The sequence below is a fragment of the Aphis gossypii genome, chromosome X (genome assembly GCF_020184175.1).
Source record: "Aphis gossypii isolate Hap1 chromosome X, ASM2018417v2, whole genome shotgun sequence".
Classification (NCBI taxonomy): Eukaryota; Metazoa; Arthropoda; class Insecta; order Hemiptera; family Aphididae; genus Aphis; species Aphis gossypii.
Genome location: NC_065533.1, coordinates 45,601,554 through 45,619,846, shown reverse-complemented (window position 1 = coordinate 45,619,846; position 18,293 = coordinate 45,601,554). Strand labels below are relative to the sequence as shown.

General features: G+C 24.6%; 2 protein-coding genes across 3 annotated transcripts; one reads left to right on the top strand and one right to left on the bottom strand.

Annotated features, from left to right (window-relative positions):
- Window positions 1–690: 690 nt before the first annotated feature.
- Window positions 691–9,418, bottom strand: LOC114122709 (sperm-associated antigen 6-like). Its single transcript, XM_027985451.2, has 11 exons — window positions 9,287–9,418; window positions 8,235–8,336; window positions 7,887–8,152; window positions 4,706–4,919; window positions 3,676–3,860; window positions 2,751–2,924; window positions 2,244–2,396; window positions 2,011–2,157; window positions 1,787–1,948; window positions 999–1,144; window positions 691–914 (listed from the first exon to the last, which is right to left on the bottom strand). Exons 2-11 carry the CDS (start codon window positions 8,263–8,265, stop codon window positions 746–748), a joined length of 1,647 nt encoding a protein of 548 aa, XP_027841252.1. The 5' UTR covers window positions 8,266–8,336; window positions 9,287–9,418; the 3' UTR covers window positions 691–745.
- Window positions 9,419–9,421: 3 nt separating this feature from the next.
- On the top strand, window positions 9,422–15,985 carry LOC114122704 (beclin 1-associated autophagy-related key regulator). 2 transcript variants are annotated; one of them, XM_027985445.2, is made up of 10 exons: window positions 9,422–9,518; window positions 9,677–10,332; window positions 11,961–12,066; window positions 12,153–12,234; window positions 12,762–13,002; window positions 14,348–14,541; window positions 14,627–14,780; window positions 14,854–15,030; window positions 15,465–15,588; window positions 15,659–15,985. In XM_027985445.2, exons 2-10 carry the CDS (start codon window positions 10,097–10,099, stop codon window positions 15,788–15,790), a joined length of 1,446 nt encoding a protein of 481 aa, XP_027841246.1. In that variant the 5' UTR covers window positions 9,422–9,518; window positions 9,677–10,096; the 3' UTR covers window positions 15,791–15,985. The 2 variants fall into 2 exon arrangements, with proteins under 2 accessions (XP_027841246.1, XP_027841245.1); XM_027985444.2 differs by having other exon boundaries at window positions 14,627–14,792.
- Window positions 15,986–18,293: the final 2,308 nt, after the last annotated feature.

Here is an 18,293-nt window from a genome sequence, read left to right as displayed (position 1 = left end):
AATTATGTGGATTAGAACTTGAAAATATTGACTGTTCGCGTGTTGACAAACTTCAAGATTTATTATAAAATGGTGAAACTAAAAATTTGGTTCACGAATCAGCATTGCAGTAATAATATTAATGCTCAAGCTCAAGTATTATATTATTTAAATTGCACATAAAATGCTACTTCATACTTGTGATCAAACACATACGTTTTACGAACGATTAAAATTTTTTTTATTCTTGTATTATTTTCATATTATCAAGTATAAAACCATATAGTATAATATAATTTATGACTTAATAGTTTATAAGTAATAAAATATTATTTTTATTATAAACAGGAATACAAGTCTGCATTCTTTGCGTTAAAAATAGAAACACTTATTAATATTGTACATGTGTTTAGTGTTATCATTATTTATTATCAAACAATAATAAAAACTAATATGCATATAATAATATAAGTACCTATGTACTTTTAACTTAAAGTCTTATTTTTTTAATTTAACCAAATTAACACATAGGTTTTAGACTATTTGTGTAATTATTTCAAACATACAATAATTGGATAAATGTTTACAAAAAATATAAGATATTATAAGTACAGAATCAAGTTTCGTCATTGATTTCATTATCCAAGATCCATAATATTAATATTATTATTTTGTTATTGAAAAAGTGTAAAAATGTTTTTACTATGGACATTCTTGTTATAGTTATTTTATTGTTTTAAATATAATTAATCACGTTTATGAAAAATTATTTAAAAACTGATTCTTCGCCGGATAAAGGAGTTTTTGGAGTTGAATAGGATTTATGCAGTTGTTCATCACTTTTTAATTGACGATTAAAAAATATACAATCACTTTGTGGAACATACTTATCCACCGTTTTCATAACAGTTTCCGGAAAGTCTCCAGCTACCATTCTAGTTTATAAAATAAAAGTTGTAGTATGATAATATTAATAAATATGTCAATTCAATATGAACAAAAGAATATTTTTATCTTACTGTATAATGTCTTCTGGAAAACAACAATTTACCGCCCTGATAACTTGAAATAATTCTGAATTTATGTCGGGTTTAATATTTTGAATCATTTTCAAATAACCATTAGTAATAAAACTTCGCCGAGCTTGAGCATTTTTAGGTAATATCTGTGAAACATTCAACAATAATAATTAAATTTGACTACCAATTTATATTCTTAAAAGTAATAAGGCAATTTTAATAGTACGAGTATATGTACCTACTTAGGTATTTATTGATCTAGACCGCGTATATTTTAATATCATAAAAGAGTGCCTACATTATACAATTGTACTTATACAATATACATAGTACAAATACAATTTTACCAACATTTTCAAATTAGGTCAGTGGCGTATTTACAGGGGGGGGGGGTCAGGGGTACTGGACCTTTCCAGAGGAAAAAAACCAATTTATATTCCTGTAAGTATGGAAATTGATATTCTGTGTATTCTGATGACGGTTTTCAAGTATGATAAAGGCAATAGGTTTATAGTTATCAATGTTATTATAGTTTGTAAAAATTATTTAATTATGTATAAACTGTGGATTCTCCTCCCTTAGAAAGATTTTGAAAATATGCCACTGAATTAGGTACTTAATAACTTATAACTGTCATTATACCTGTATGGCTGTCCTGTAAAAAAATAATTTATTTAACGCTTTTTATGAGTAAATCTTAAATGTGATGATTAAGTAACAACGTTAAATGAATTATATTATGTAATATCACTTAACACATACAAAATATGAAAATCAACTAGAAATACTTTGCTTATTTTTTCAAGTATAAACATCATTATTTCGGTAGGGATGGTTGGTGTCAACAATTTTTCTAAAACATTAAAATCATCACAATTTTTCAATATCTGTTCTAAAGCAATTAAACATTTGTGTCGGCTCTCGCTATCCAAACTTGAATCCATGTATACCTGAATAAAGAATAAAATATGTTATTTACCAATATTGCAACAAATTATTGTTTTTATCTTACATTCATAATATACTTTAATACTTCACTTAAAATAGGCCTCGCATGTTCAGCGCTGTGTTGACCTATCATGCCTAATGTCCAAATAGTTCCAGCTTTCGTTAACTTGTCTGTATTACTTTTTAAAATAGCAGCCAAATGTATCAATGCCTTGTATAAATATATAAGAGTATTTGTTAAGTTAATATATTTCTTCTATTACGTACAATTAAAAAAATTAAAAAATGCATTTTAACCTGAGACTGAATTATGGCTAATGCAAGTTTTGGCGACATTGCAGCAATGTATCCCAAAGCAAGTACAGCAGGGGTAGGAGACAATTCTTGACTACATGAAATAACATTTAACAACTTCTCTATTCCACCACTATTGACAACCATTTGAGCAATCTTTAAAAACAAAAATGTATAACTAATGGATTTTATACATGATTAAATAAGAATAATATGGTGGTAACCATAACGGTGATTAATGAAGCTTGTGTGCATTTTATTATAAATAGATATACAACATTAATATTACAAACTTTACTCATAAAGTCATTAACATAAAGTAGGTAATGCATTTAAAAAATAAATCATTTAAATATATCATAGAATACATTTCTTATATGGTTATAATAATTAATTATTTATTTATTTATTTATTTACGGAGAAAAAATATATGATAGGTACAACATATACATATTATGTATGAAGTTTCTTTATTAAAATATGATATATTGATACTGGTAATACTGTACCTGAACACTATGTTGTACTACTTCACGAATTACTTTGGCCGAATTGTTACGTATCGATTCGTCTGGATGCGCCATCAATAATAATATTTCTGGGAATAAATTTGACTCAATTGCATTTTCAGTTAAGTACAATGAATGCTTAACAATATTTTTAATCAATGTCAATGCACTTTTCTAATAATGTTAAACAATTTGAAAAGAAAATTAACAACATAATCAAATCTAACATATTTATTATTATTTTGTAGTTGTGTTTTTTATGTATATATTATATATTATGTAAATATTTACAATTTGTGTAAGCATTTTAAACAACTTAGGAAACAATATAAAATATATACATAGGTATAGAAGTAAGCTAAACTTTAGTCCGTAGTCCGTACACAATCATATATATTTGACCTTTAAAAACTAATTTAATTTCAAAGACATCATAATGATAATAGTTCATAATATGATATACCTACGACTTATTCGTGGTGCATCTTAGAGGAAACATTTATTGTTTAATATTATCTTTTTCAACATCTAATTATTTTGAAAATTATTGTAATTATTAAAGCACAATACTAGATTAATTCATATCAATACTTTCAGACATGATAGATTTATTTTTAGAATTAAAAAATCCAAATTTAAAAATCTATACTGGTTTAAAATTACTATAAAAAATATGCTATTCAAAGTTTTCAAAATAACATGATATTTTTTGAAAAATGGCCCAGTTAAAATGATTTAAAAATCACTTAGAATATACGATATTTATTTAAATATTTTTAAGGGTTAAATTAAATGTAATGTATTTTGTACATATTTTTATAACAAGAAGTCAAAGTAATATTATAGTTATAATAATAATAATAATATCATAATAATTATAATGAAAATAAAATAATAATACATGTAATTAAGTTGAAAAACATACCTGAACTTTTTTATCAATAAAGTTAGGCATTAAAAAATGTATCACATGAGGTAGAGTTGGTAAATCCACAATTTTTATAGCTAAATCTTCGTTATTTTTGGCCATCTCATCTAATGCAGATAAAGCATATAATTTTAAGCTTTGTTGTTGTTCTTTTAAACATTGAACAATTTGAGGTAATACACCTGAAAACAAAAAACGCGTATATTATTCCAGTATTATAAATACGTTTTTTTTGTCTGGGCGTTCGGCATGAACAGGTCATGTATAAAATATTATACAAACATTATATATATTATATTATTATATTGATTAACTGTTAATTTATAAATGTTGTTATCTGATCGTTTTAATAAACAGAAAAGTTATTTTTGTTTAAACATCCAATTTCGTCAAAACTAGAGAATATCAATTACTTATATTATAATTTATAATTACAAACATTTAAAATTTTCAAATATTTTAGTTCTTTTCTATAAATTATAATAATGGCATATGTACAATAACAACGATTTATGATGTAGGTAATGTAATAATAATTAATAAAATATAAATATATTATTATTATGGGAAGTTTTTGACAAAAATTTGTTCTAACTACCATCTAACTAATAAGGAAATAAATTACAAATATGTATCAATATAAATAAATATTAAAATATCCTTAGAAATAGAAGCTGACTTTATGTCAATTTATTCATAAAAATCGTTATTTACATATTCATTGAATTCAAATTTAACACATCCATTACAGTAATCTACTCAATGATGAGATAAACATAATATAGTATTATACAGCGTTATGTGCAACATAAATACATTTTAAATAATTGTTTTACTTAATTATCATTAAAATAAATGTTATGATAGATTTTATTAAAACCGTATATTTGAAATTCTAATTAAACCCATTTTAATTATGTACAATTTTTATATTCACAAAACAATTTAAATTTATGAAATATATATAAACTTTAATGATATTAATATTTATGAAAATAATTTAGTAAGTACATATTTTAATAAATACCATAGTTTACTATAAGTTGTGATATTTTCACGTCTAGGCGAGTAATGCAGGTAATTGCTTGCATAGCGGCTTCTCTAACAAATGAATCAAAGTCCTTCATGCATATCAAAATAGCGTCTATTCCTCCACATTCTTTAACTACGATTTCAGTACTTTCCGATGAATATTTACAAAGATTTTTAACAAGGTTCATGCAATTTTTTTTATAATATTTCTATAATAAAACGAATACATAAGATTATAATGTAATAATACTTATTATTCTCACCTATATTTTATTTAAAATTTTAAAAAATCAAAAATGTTTACATCTTATCTAAATTCAAATTTATTTGCTTTAATAGAAAAATACCAAGAATACCAACATTGTTAGAAAAAAATTTAAATAGGTAATTAGAAAGTTAGGAATACATTTTTGCCTACCTTAACCTTATTTATAAAACAAATACTGTGTAGAATTATATTTGCATTTTGATAATTTTTTACATAGGTAATTCTTATTTAGTATGTTAGTTATATTTTATAGGATTTAAATTTAAATACATATTTAAATCGTACAATTATAAAGTATTAGGGTTCGCAATATATTTCAGAATTACCAGTATTCACAAGTACTTATTGGCTCTACAAATTACGACCAAAATCGTGTGCAAGATTTTTTTTGAAGGAGTACAAAATAATTTTAGTATAGTAGTTACGCTTCCTTAATATATTAGTTACTGCTTACTATATTACACACCTATACAGGATAATGATTGATAAATATTATCAATTATTTATAATATATATAAATATTTATAAAATACATAATATATATTATATTAAGTGTATTATACTTATATTTTATTATATGATAATAATACATCATTTTTATGCTTTAATATTCAAGTTTACACATTTTACCTGTAATTAATAGTTATAACACTTAATATCTGTAAATAATTCATTTGTTATAACTAGACCTCGGATTTTAAAACATAATAAGCTACTAAAAAAACATAGGTTTTTTTTAAAAAAGCAAAAAAAAGAAGGATGACCAAAAATTAACATGAACTAGTCATAAAAATTAATAAAAAATTCAAAAAATCAATTTGAATTAAAAAAAAATTATTTACCATAACCGTGTATTTCCCTAGATTTGCAAGTAGTGAAACTGACTCTAAGAATATTTTTATAGGTACATAAAAAACGAACTCTCTACATCCACCAAAGTGATTGGTGCATACAGAAGCTTCAAATAACAACAATAAATCTTAAATTTTGAAACGATCGATATCGGTGTTATAGGTATATTGACCGTATAGGTACTGCAGGCTATATGTAAATCGATAAGTTTAATACATTTAATATAAACAAGTCTATAACGAAAACATTAATAATCTAAAATAAACATTTAGTCCGCATTCTGGGTTTTTACATTCCCTATTAATTCAATTTTTTATTATTATTATTATAGTATCACAATAAACATATAAACATTCTACAGCTAAAATAACTATTTGGAACCAGAATGACGTGAAACGAATTTATAAATGTATAAAAATTAGATTTCTATCTCATATGTAAAAAAAGAAGCATATGCTTAAAAATCCGAGCTCTAGTTATAACTATAAATCAACAGAGTTTTTCGCAAGGTGTATCTATCAGAATCCTGCTAATAGTAAAATTAATTTCTGTTAGAATATACATTTGTATTATAGTAATCAAAATGTGTATTAATTGTTTATGTTAGGTTAAATTAGATTAAATTTTACTAAGTGATATATTTTAAGTAAGACACTTTATTATTTAAAAAAAACTATTATTGTTTTTAAAAATATTTTTTTTACACAATTAAGTATAATTATTATGTCTTTAAAAGTATTCTTTCTACCCATTACAACATTACAGCATTATTTTTTTAAATTGCATATTTTAAATCAGTAGGTATAGATTTAAAAATATTTTGGTGCATAAACATTTTGAATAGTTTATAAGTTATAAGTTTTAAGTATTTAACGCTTGTGTAAGTGCGTGTGTTGATGGTATAGAGGTACCATATAAAATATTGTTCCAGTACAACACTCATTTAAACTTTAAATACTTATAAATTATAACTAATAAACGAATTAACCAAAATCTGATTTTTATAGATAAAAATACTAAAGGCAATAGTACCTATAGTATTAATCTAAATATTTTGAAAATGTCATTGTGTACATTAAATATAAAATATAATTCGTAAAGATTTGAAATTCTCACTAAAATATATTTGAATTACAACAAAATAACTAAATTTATCATTAGTCTTTATTTAAATATTATCTTATTTGTCCAAATTTAAAGTTAAAATGTCTATAAAAATGTATAATTATAAAATTTCAGTATGAAAACTCGTATTAAATTTCCTTATCTTAAGCATTAATATTACAAATTGTATATGAATTATTAACTACAAAATTATTGGCAAATTTTCATAATCATGCGAATTTAAACTTTAAATGCTTGCTTATAAAAAAAAATTATTTCTTTAACAGCTTATGATAAACCTCGTTTATTAAAAACTAATGAAAAATCTTATACTAGTAATGTTAAATTAATTTTTTATTGGAATCACAAATATAGGATAATTGAATCACTATTATAAATATTTTTATAGGTTTTATGATAATTAAAACTGATTAAATCATTTTTCATGTTACTTTTCGTGAATAGGTACAAATACAAAAATCACATAATTGTAAAATTAATAAATTTATTCATGGCTCCTCTCTACAAAGTTTAAAATGTATTTTATTCAAAAAGTAAAAGCTAATAATTAATAAAATGATAAGAAATAATAAAAAATAACTTAAAATTATGTAAAATAGTATTTTCAAAAACGTTAGTGTTTTTTGAAATAATAGCTGTCTACGTATGGATCACCCTGTGTACGTTTTCATGGTTCACAAACAATATCTATAGAGGAAACGTAATTTCAATCAGATACGTTTTTTCAGATAAAAAAGTGTCCGAATGAACTTCTTTCCTCTTTTAAAATACAATCGCGTATTCGCGTATATCATTTTGTATTATTATACAAAAAAATATATACATTCGCTTATTATATTATTATAATATACTATTGTTTATAATTATTATATTTATAGGTATATGTAATATTATAACGTATTTACATATATGTACATAAAGTTTAACATACATTTTCCTTCACAAGCTGTCCGAGTAACCGACTTAGTAGATTTTTCGAACATACTATTTGTTTGGCGCAGGGTTCGCTATGACCAGCCAATCTTACCAAACACAATACTGCATTCATTCTCACAGTAGGATTTATGTTAGTCACTAATGGGAGAACTATCTTGACAACATGACTTTCGTATAAACATTCGATATAAGCTGGCTTGGCCGCTAGTTCCGCTATGTTCTGCACGAATGTTAACTGACTTTTTGCATAATTATCAAAAGCTATTTTAGTGGACGAAATAAATTTGTAGATAATGTGTTTAGTTTATTTTATATCTGAATATCATAAAATATGTTATTATACTTTGTACGACGACTTTTGGAGATGGACTCATGATACTGGAAATATTTTTATTGACTAGTGACACATTCAAATCCAAAGATTCGCAAGAAGATATCTAAATACCTAAAATACAATAGTTTACGTATTACTATAGAAACATACTTATGTATATGTAAAATCAAATATAAATATTTATCATATTAACTTGGAAATAATATGTGATTATTTAACGCTTACAGATGATACCAAGGTCTTATAAACAAGTATAATACTTAAATTAATATAACTTTAACCATGGTCTATATTAATTTACATAACAATACGAGTTGAGTGCCTGTAGACTGTGGTTCTTTTTTATCACAAATTCTGAATTTTTATTCTTAAGAAATTAAAATCAAAACTTAATTTAACTTGTTATTTGATAATTTATATTATTCATAAATAATAACTTATATAAATATAAAATATAAAACTGAATCGTAGATAAATAGGATTCAATTATTTTAACAATTTTAAGTTTTAACCAAACCTGCACAAGTGCACAATAGATTAATAGATAGGTAAATGAGTAGTATTTATTTATATACATAAGACATAACCTTTATAAGATGTAGGACGTAGGTATATCATAACATCATATTATTAATTACTATAGGTAGGTACATGTATTATTTAGATATACGTTTTTAAATAGGTAATAATCTTATTCCTAACATCTAACATAGACTGCTACGTTTTACGATGTCCAAGGTGGCGATCAGAGGAAAATATAAATGGTATACCTATAAATAACTATAATAAACATTTAATCTTAGTTCGTCCTGTTAACTATCAACTTCCACATAGATATATCAGTTCGTTAACTGTTTAATGCGCATGTTCTATTAATCTAGCTGTTTATTATTTAAAGGTAAAAAAAAAAATTAAAAATCAATTAAAATTGTAAAAATTGAAACAGTTATTAAATCTTAATGGATTTATAACAATTGCTCAAATTAAATGTTTTATTTGTTTTGATACATCTTAGATAATATTATAATTATGACTATAGGTACTTAAACCTTATTACTTACCTTTTTAGAAATAAACGTGTATATGGTATAACTTAAAATGTATTAAAATGTGAAACCTAACTAGGCTTCTAACTCGAAGAACAAATCGAGGCGGTTTCTATGGCAGTAACATAATAATATTATATAATGATCTATAAAAATTAATAACTGTTGGCTATTGCTCAGTATTGCTGAGGATTACAAATCATAGTGTACAAAATTAAAATCTAACACAGTTCCCACATACGAAAAGGTTTGATTTTTTTTACAAGTAGTTAGCTCTTATAATATTCCATTGACATTGTTAAAATATCGTTGGCTATCGGCCATTCGTTCGTTTGAGCGGAAACGCTCGTATTTTGTACGAATTATCGACATGGTTATATTTTTTATTTTTTTTTTTTGCACAAGAGCGACGACGGCGGCGGCCGATCCGATCCGAGTCGACGGCCTCGTTCGTTTGACGACGCACGACGACCGAAACGGTCAGCTGATCGCTATCATAAAACTACGCAATCGTGTGTGTGCAGGTGTGCGTGCGTGCGTACAATAACAGTATAACACTAGAAAAGTCAAAGGTACGTCAGTACGCGCTGTTGTTGTTGTTGTCGATGTCGTCTTGGTCTCCGCGATTTATAATAAAATTATCATAGTCTCGCGACTCGTTTGTAGACGTTCGTCGTCGTAGTCGTTTGTCGTTTCAGTGGTTTCGCGGACGACGTCGGTAGGTATCTGATCTCGCGTATGGCCGCCCCACTTATACCGTCCAATGTCGACAACAACTACTGTTGACGTTGTTCTATTGCGTTGTCGCCGTCGCCGCCACCGCCGATGGATAGACCATCCACGATTGTGCCGGCGGGACCGGCCGCGGCTTCGTCTGCAGCCCCGACCCCGACAGGGTCGAACAAGGGATGCGGCGTCCCGGGATGCCGAAAGAGCAGCCAAAAGTGGTGTTGTGGCACCGAACAGTGTCCGATGTGCCATAGATTCCGCAAGTTGTTCCACTGCAAGACCTGTGTGGGGAATGGCGACTTTGGACACTCGACGGCCTTCGACAAGGGCAGGTCAGTTCAGTATTGTGCGTGGTTTCAAGTCCACCTTAGCAACGCGATTCCGCTAGCTGATATATTATTTATGTATACCTAAGCGTATAGAAATTTATCTATTCAATTATGTTGCGATTAGAAACTGAGTAGCCAAAATTCTCACTGGCTAAACAGATATTTCAGACTACTTCAATTTACCTTCACCAACACCACTATAGCTAATGTACAATATTATGTATTTGATTATTACACATTTTTTTTATGATATTTTAACCAAAAAACTTTCTATATTCATGTTACTCACTTTCCTCTACTACTCTGGAAATAGATAAATAAACTCAATAAAATATATTGATTTTAAATATTTTCACATATTATTATATAATAATTGTTTTATAAAATACATTTTGGTAAATTTTTTATTTAAAAAATGTATAAGTAATTTAGTTTATAAATTTTATCAGCTATAAAAATATTTAAAATGTTAAAAGTTAAAACTAGATATTTATAAAAATATGATCAATTTAATAAAAAATGTATTTGGCCAATCGTGCCACCAAACCATATCTTAAAAATATATGATGTGTTCATATCAAATCTATGATTTTATTAAAAGTTCTCTGTAACTAATTAGAATGGGGTTTATTTTGACTTCACACTAGATTTTTGCAATTTAGCTTACTAACCACCACCATCATCTTATCAATAGTAATATATATTATTATTGTTATTTATTATGGTACATCACAATTCTAAAAACGCAATGCCTCAACCATTACTTACATTACTATTTGATGTTTCGTCAATTCATTATGTTCAAATTAATGTTATAAATTCTCTAGGTACTAAACTTTTTATAAATAAATCCTGCAACTTTTTGCTATACTAATGAAAATTTACATGTATCAGTATTCAGTACCTACCTACTTAATAAGTATTTCTATAATTTTTAAATTCTATTAAATACGAGATAAAATTGTAATTAAATGACTGACTCAGGGCTTGAAAACATTATATTTGACAAAAAACGAATGAAATTTGTAAATGTAATTATAATGGAAAACAATAAACATAAATATTAAATAACACAAAACAAAACATAATGCAAAACGTTATTTATACATAGTATACCATTAAAAAAAAATTAATTTCTAACTACCTACTTGATAGTTATAAATATTATGATACTGGTTTCAAAGAAATATTTAGTCTAGGGCATGAGCATCTATTTTTATTAAATTCAAGAATTAATTTTATTCCGTATCTGGCCTATCTGGACAATTCCCACATTAGATATTATTTTAAAATTTAATCAGTAAGTATTAATAAAATAATTTTATTGTCAATAGCTAATAGTAATGCCCTGTTACTTTGAAACAGATACATAAATGTATTTAAAATATAAATTCTGAATAACAATAAACACAAAAGTTGAATACCTAACAATAAACTAAAAAATTTGTATTATGTTTTTATTCAATATAACAATTTTTTTTTTCAAGTTCAAGCCTCGAACTAAACATATTATTTTTTAAATATTTAAAATTGTTATTAATATCTATAATAATTGTATGAGTAATGAGTATGTTTAAATATTGAAAATGGTAAAGTATAATTTATTAAACTTACTTTTGATTTTTTTTTAGGTTTTTCAAAAAACAAATGAAATTTCAAAGTATTGTCTATAGTTCTAATTTGTTCAAGAATGATTGTGCTAAAATTTTTTCAAAAAGACAGTGTACTACTTTGAAGGTATAAATATTTATTTACTGTTATAATGGTCAAAAAAATGTTTCAAAAATGAAATAGTTCAATTAATGTTTATTGTAATGTTTCAGAAAACGGAAACTTCAATATTACAAGAAAAAATTAAATTATTAAAACTTGCTATATCGGACAAAAACAAAATCCTTACAGATAGTAAGAAATATGGCTAACATAAATATAATAATGAAGTCACTATTCTTTTAATATCTGGAATTTGTTTTTAAATTACTAATATTATTTAATATTTATATATTATTTCAAATTCCTATATAACATAAATATTCACTTTCTTCATTTAAGGTAACACAATGTTTTTAAATTTAGTTTAAAAGCTTCTTAATGATCCTTATTATAAATTAATTTCTGTATGTAATACTGTAATTCATGTTTATCTAAAACCCATTCTATTTAATTTTAATTAAATTATAAAAATAATTACATTAATACAGACTTATATATATACTCTATGGTAATAGTTCTATGCTAATAAATTAATTTTGTACTATTTTAGTTTATATAATTTAACAAATTTAATTTTAAATCTAGGTTTATTTACTTCTAAAAATTAAAGTTTGCATAATATCAAATTACTGATGAAATACCTACTAACTTTATATAACATTTTACACATAATTTGTTCTATTAATTAAATGAATTTATCTTAACTTTTCTGTTTCTAGAAAAAAATCAACTAAAAAAAATAAAATTAGAAATAGATAATCAAAAATCAAGAGTCGATCGATATGGAAGTCGTGTGGTGCGATTAGAAGATTTTACCAAAGGTCAATTATCTGTTTTAAATGATAAAAATAATGAACTATTTGCTATTAGACCCAATTTAAAAAATGTAATTCGAACACGTATTAATCAACTTGTAACTCATATATTTTCGTTGAATGAAGTGCATCCAACTATTTTACAGTGAGTATAATATTTCATTATGCTTTAAATTGTACTTATAATATATTTGATTACAAGCTATGAATTATAATTTTTAACATTAATGTTGGTAATGCAAAATTAATATTATAAATATTATTGGTTATTTTCCATTATGTTACTATTAATACCAGTGACATTAAGTATGCATTTAAATTGATATTTTGAACCACGTAAAATGTAGATGGTTAGATTGTTAAAAAATAATTTATCTAGTATTATGTATACTATACTTATTTTGTATTAGCTCTTAGTGAATAATAAGTTATTATTTTATATTGATTGATGATATGATTATACCATTATATTAAATTATTATGTCAAATTCATAAAATTCAATAGCTTCATTTTTATAAAATTAATATGTCAAGTTAATTATTTTAAAATTATATAAATGTATGATTATTATTTATTACATACATTACAGATAATTTTATGATTTAAAAATAAATATTTGACCCCGTACAATATATATATATAATTCCTATACATAAACACTTGTCTAAAAAAATTGCCTACACTTTTCATATTACAGTCATACTCACATATATTATCTGAGTCTTACTTATGCTGAAGATATCAGCAATTCCATTTGTATGCTGTTAAAGCTTATGTATTAAAGTGAATTGTTCTCTTATGAAACTTTAGGTAAAAAAATTATCTGTATTCTCTTGTTAGATTTTTACTATAATTTGTAAACAACTAAGCAAACTATGAATTTATATATTAAAAATGTTCATAATACAATAAACAATTTAAATATCTTCAGAAACCATTCAAAGAACACAGATGTCTTTAAGGTTCGTTAATAGGTAAATTTATTCTAATATTAAAGCTAACCACACAAAATTAGTAATGCTGAATATTTATTTTAGTATGTTATGTATTAGTAAAATGGTATAACACTTAAAAATTAGATGTTTTCTTTAAATCTTAAAACAACAAATGTATTAAATATGATTAGTGATAACCAAACTTACATCTTATATCTATTGAATCATTTATAAACATATAAAACATCTTAAAATTACAATTTTTTATAATTCTATTATACGAGTTAAATTCTCAGTAACAAACATTGTATTACCTACAATACCTGTCCTTTTTGACTATTTTTATTATAATATATAAGATCGTAAAAAACAATATTAAAATTATTTTTTAACTGAATATAGCTCCAGTTGTTATATTATTATTAGCTAATTATATCATAATTGAAATTTTATTTAGAATATATTAGAATACATTTTATTTTAAAAATGTTAATAATTTTTTTACAATACTTTGTTTGAAATTTAATAAAATTATACTTTTTATTTTGTGATAGGAATGAAGAATTGGATGTCAATAATAGTAATAATAGTCTAAGTCATGCATTAGCAGAAGCTTCAAAACTGACGTATGTATGTGGCCAATGGGTTGATACTTGTGAAGAATGGTCAAGACAAACAGAACTCGGATACCGCATCGTAGCACCCACTCTTCCAGCAAATGGAGACTACTCTGCATATAATGAATGGGGTTTATATTTAAAATAAATGTATCTAATATATTTAAGCAATAGTACAGTTTAATAACGCTTTTTTCATTTTTATTTATTTTCCAGTTTCAGATAAGAATAGGGATTATGCATTTCATCAAACTTTTGTTGAACCTAATCCTGCGTGTACAATAAGTGCTGCTCTTACATATACCTCGCAGTTAGTAAAGCAAATTTCCTTTTTTATAGACGTTTTTTTACCTAGACGTCCAAATTTTAGGTACTGTAATCGGTAAACATACACTAAATACCTTAGAATTGAAGTATATTACTTAATATTTTTATATTTGTAGTGAATTTTGTGGCAATGAGCTGAATGAAACAAAATTTGCAAAATATGTTACCCACTTGAATGCTAACATTCTCTACTTGTGCTTTTCACAAAATGTTGATCCTAAATTACTACATCCTGACCATACATTAAAAAATTTGCTGCTACTATTGGATACATCTGTTAGTGATTTGGGAAGGTAAAATCAACATTTTTTATGAACCATCAAAATTTAACACGTTGACTACGTATGTCTTTGCAGCTTTCATCCAATGTGTATCTTTTTTTTTTTAAATAACATAAAAATTACTCCTATATAGCTTTGTGTTCAAAGTGTATAAATACATATTTTAACACGTTTAGTCACTAAATGATAATAAAATAACATTCAAAAAAAATTCAGTAGGGAATGGTGTCAACCGCGTTTTTCTTTTTTTTTTTTAATAATCCTTGTGATGTCAGTCTTGTGCCAGTATGGAGTCAACGTGTTAATTTTAAGTTATCAAATAACATTTTAAAAAAATGATTCATACTTTAAATGTATTATGATACATAATCTACTTATTTATGTATATTTACTCAAGTACAACTGTGAATTAATATCTTAATTTTTATAATACATTTTTGTTTTAGAGTGGAGCCACCAGACATTGATAGTAAACTATGCAATGCATTCGAAGAAAAGATAACTTTTCAATTATTTTCATTTACTGGGGACTCGGATTCTGAAGAAGATAATTATTATGAATGGGAAGCTGTGAGTCTAAAATGATTGACAAATTCAATTTTTAATTTGTTAAATTAATAATAAAATTTTGTTTTTCAAGGTACCTAATGTGGAATACCCTGCAGATCATACTCAATTCTCTTCACAGTCTACTAGTAGTGTTGTTAGAGCAGGACTTGTAGCTAGTACAGCAGCCAGTTTAGCCTCTATGTGGCGTGGTTGGACTAAATAATAAATAATAAATTCTAATTGACAAACATTTTCTTCTTTATTGTATTAATCTAAAATCAATTTATGATCCCACAAATTTGCACTTGCCTAAGACTATTTTTGTGCACATCACAAATTTCATTATCTGAAACAGTGCAAATTTAGATAGCAAATATAAATTATTTGTTTAGATATTATACTAAACCTCAGCTTTTTTTACTTTTTAAAATGTATGTTATATTAATTAGAAACAGAGTAAAATTTATTTTGTTGTTACCAAAAATTATATTGTACCTATTTTATTCATGTACTCATTGATTTCAAAATATTGTTTCATTTTCAAATCAATAATAATATGTATACATATATTATTATAAAGTCATGAACTAGCTAAATAATTATAAAATGTTGAATTATTATAAGACCCCAACACAAAATATTAATGACCAATAATCAGATTATAAAAATAATTTATGGAACATTTTTTTATAATAATTCAATTAAAATTTACTGTAATTATATTTGTTAAAAATTTTAATTATTTTTTTAAGATATTAGAATCTTAAATAACATATTTATTGTATACCAATTGGCAATTGAATGAAGTTTTTAAATAATACCTTTAAGAATTAATTTGTTGAAAATAAAGACATTAACAAAATATGAAAATTGAGTTGTTTTTATTTATGAAATTCAATAAACCAATTGTATTAAAAATAAATATTTATGTTAATAAACATTTACAATTTCATCGGTTTAAAATACAGAAAATATTTTTGATTTATATTAATTGTAAAATTGAAGTGCTGCATTATATTCTAACATTTTAAATCCTCTTAACTGTAGTTCTGTTATTTAAAAGCAATAATTTAATTTTACCTTGATTCGTAGTATTTCTTAATAGCTTTAAATAGTGTAAAATTAACTACACAATTTTGGTATTGAAACTTAGAGGAAATAGTCAAATAAATTAAATGTTTATGACACATAAAACTATCATGTACTAAAACCCAATTATTCAGAAAACATTATAGAAATAGAAATCCTCAATGATCTATTCACTTAAAAATCATTGGTGTCAAAATTCAATCCATATAAAATTATTATATAAATTGTTAATATTTTTCTAAATTTGAGATCTTATTATGGTTTATGATTTTGTCCATCTTACATGAGAAATTTTTTGAATAATAGTTGGTGTTGTATAAGTGTTTTAATCGTATAGAAAGTATTTCATAAATGATTTAAAATGGATTTTATTTATTATTTTTATTAAATCAATGAAGATAGCACAAAAAAGATATTATCAAATTATAACTTTTCTTTTTGAATTCAAGTATATCAAAACCACAAACTCCTAAATTAATTTAACGTCTAGTATTTTTCATGTCAACAGTGAAATATAAAGTGACTTCACCAATAACTGATTTGGGTTTTCTTTTGGTTCTTTAGGCCCATAGTGTCGTAAAACATTTTTTTAACAGTATCTGATGTTTTCATTCTTTTTTATATACTTCGCCAGTTTTAGTATTGGTTGATGGTATAGAGTAATTATTAATATTCGATCACCATTTTTCTATTTCTTTCATTTTAAGCTGATCACAAGACTAGTTCTATCATAGCTAAATAAATTGTGTTTTTATTTTAAGTATAATACTATTAAATGCTACAACTTGGGACAGTTATTCGCATACTTCTTTGAGTAATAGATAGGAGTAATCGGATTCAATACATATATATGTTTTTGGATGTATAAGGATTTCAAATTTAAAAAATTGTATTGCTTATTTTAGGTTTTTTTTTCGTCAAATCCATATTATAAAGATGAGATTTAATCGTTTTTTAATGCATATTCTACATATTTTTTGAATTTCATTAAGCAATAGCAATAAAAAATAAAAATATTAATGATGAATTTTTATTTTTGACGCGTTCTAAATTCTAATTATGTTATTTAGGAAAAAAACGAGTGGATAATAGATACATTGTTTTATGTTTATTCTAAATTAAATTTTTTCATAGGATTTCGTTTGCAATAAAGCCGATAAGACGATAACGTGACCACATTTTATTCGGGGAAACAATATTATTTTTATTTATCCTACTTGTATTCAAGGTCCTGTTTAGTAATACAGTTTGAATAAGATTTTTTTTTTTAATTGAATTTGTCCGAGTCAAAAACAAATTAATTAAATTTTTTATTAAAATTAACACATATTTCGATATTTTATTATGCATAATATTATGTGAGCGCATACTGTATTTTTTATGATTTCAAGTGTGCATAAAGTCCAGTGTTTTAAATACGAATAGGTATAGGTATACATATTTTTATTCCCGAATTAATAGACGACAAAACAATATTAATTCTCATGTAATATAATATTACATAATCAAATATTCCCCGTAGGTATTAATGTAGTAGGTATATAATAATTTTATCGTATTTTTAATAGTAATAATTGTGAGGGGCTCGTACGAGCGCGAATGAACAACGATAATAATATCAGTGATTTCGGTACGAA

Coding starts and splice junctions, on each gene's coding strand:
- LOC114122709 (XM_027985451.2), bottom strand. CDS start 8,265: ATGAGTCCATCTCCAAAAGTCGTCGTACAAA. Junction 8,153..8,234: donor TCCAAAAGTCGTCGTACAAA/GTATAATAACAT, acceptor CCACTAAAATAG/CTTTTGATAATTATGCAAAA. Junction 4,920..7,886: donor GACAGCTTGTGAAGGAAAAT/GTATGTTAAACT, acceptor GTTTTATTATAG/AAATATTATAAAAAAAATTG.
- LOC114122704 (XM_027985444.2), top strand. CDS start 10,097: ATGGATAGACCATCCACGATTGTGCCGGCGGGACCGGCCGCGGCTTCG. Junction 10,333..11,960: donor ACGGCCTTCGACAAGGGCAG/GTCAGTTCAGTA, acceptor ATTTTTTTTTAG/GTTTTTCAAAAAACAAATGA. Junction 15,589..15,658: donor ATTATTATGAATGGGAAGCT/GTGAGTCTAAAA, acceptor TTGTTTTTCAAG/GTACCTAATGTGGAATACCC.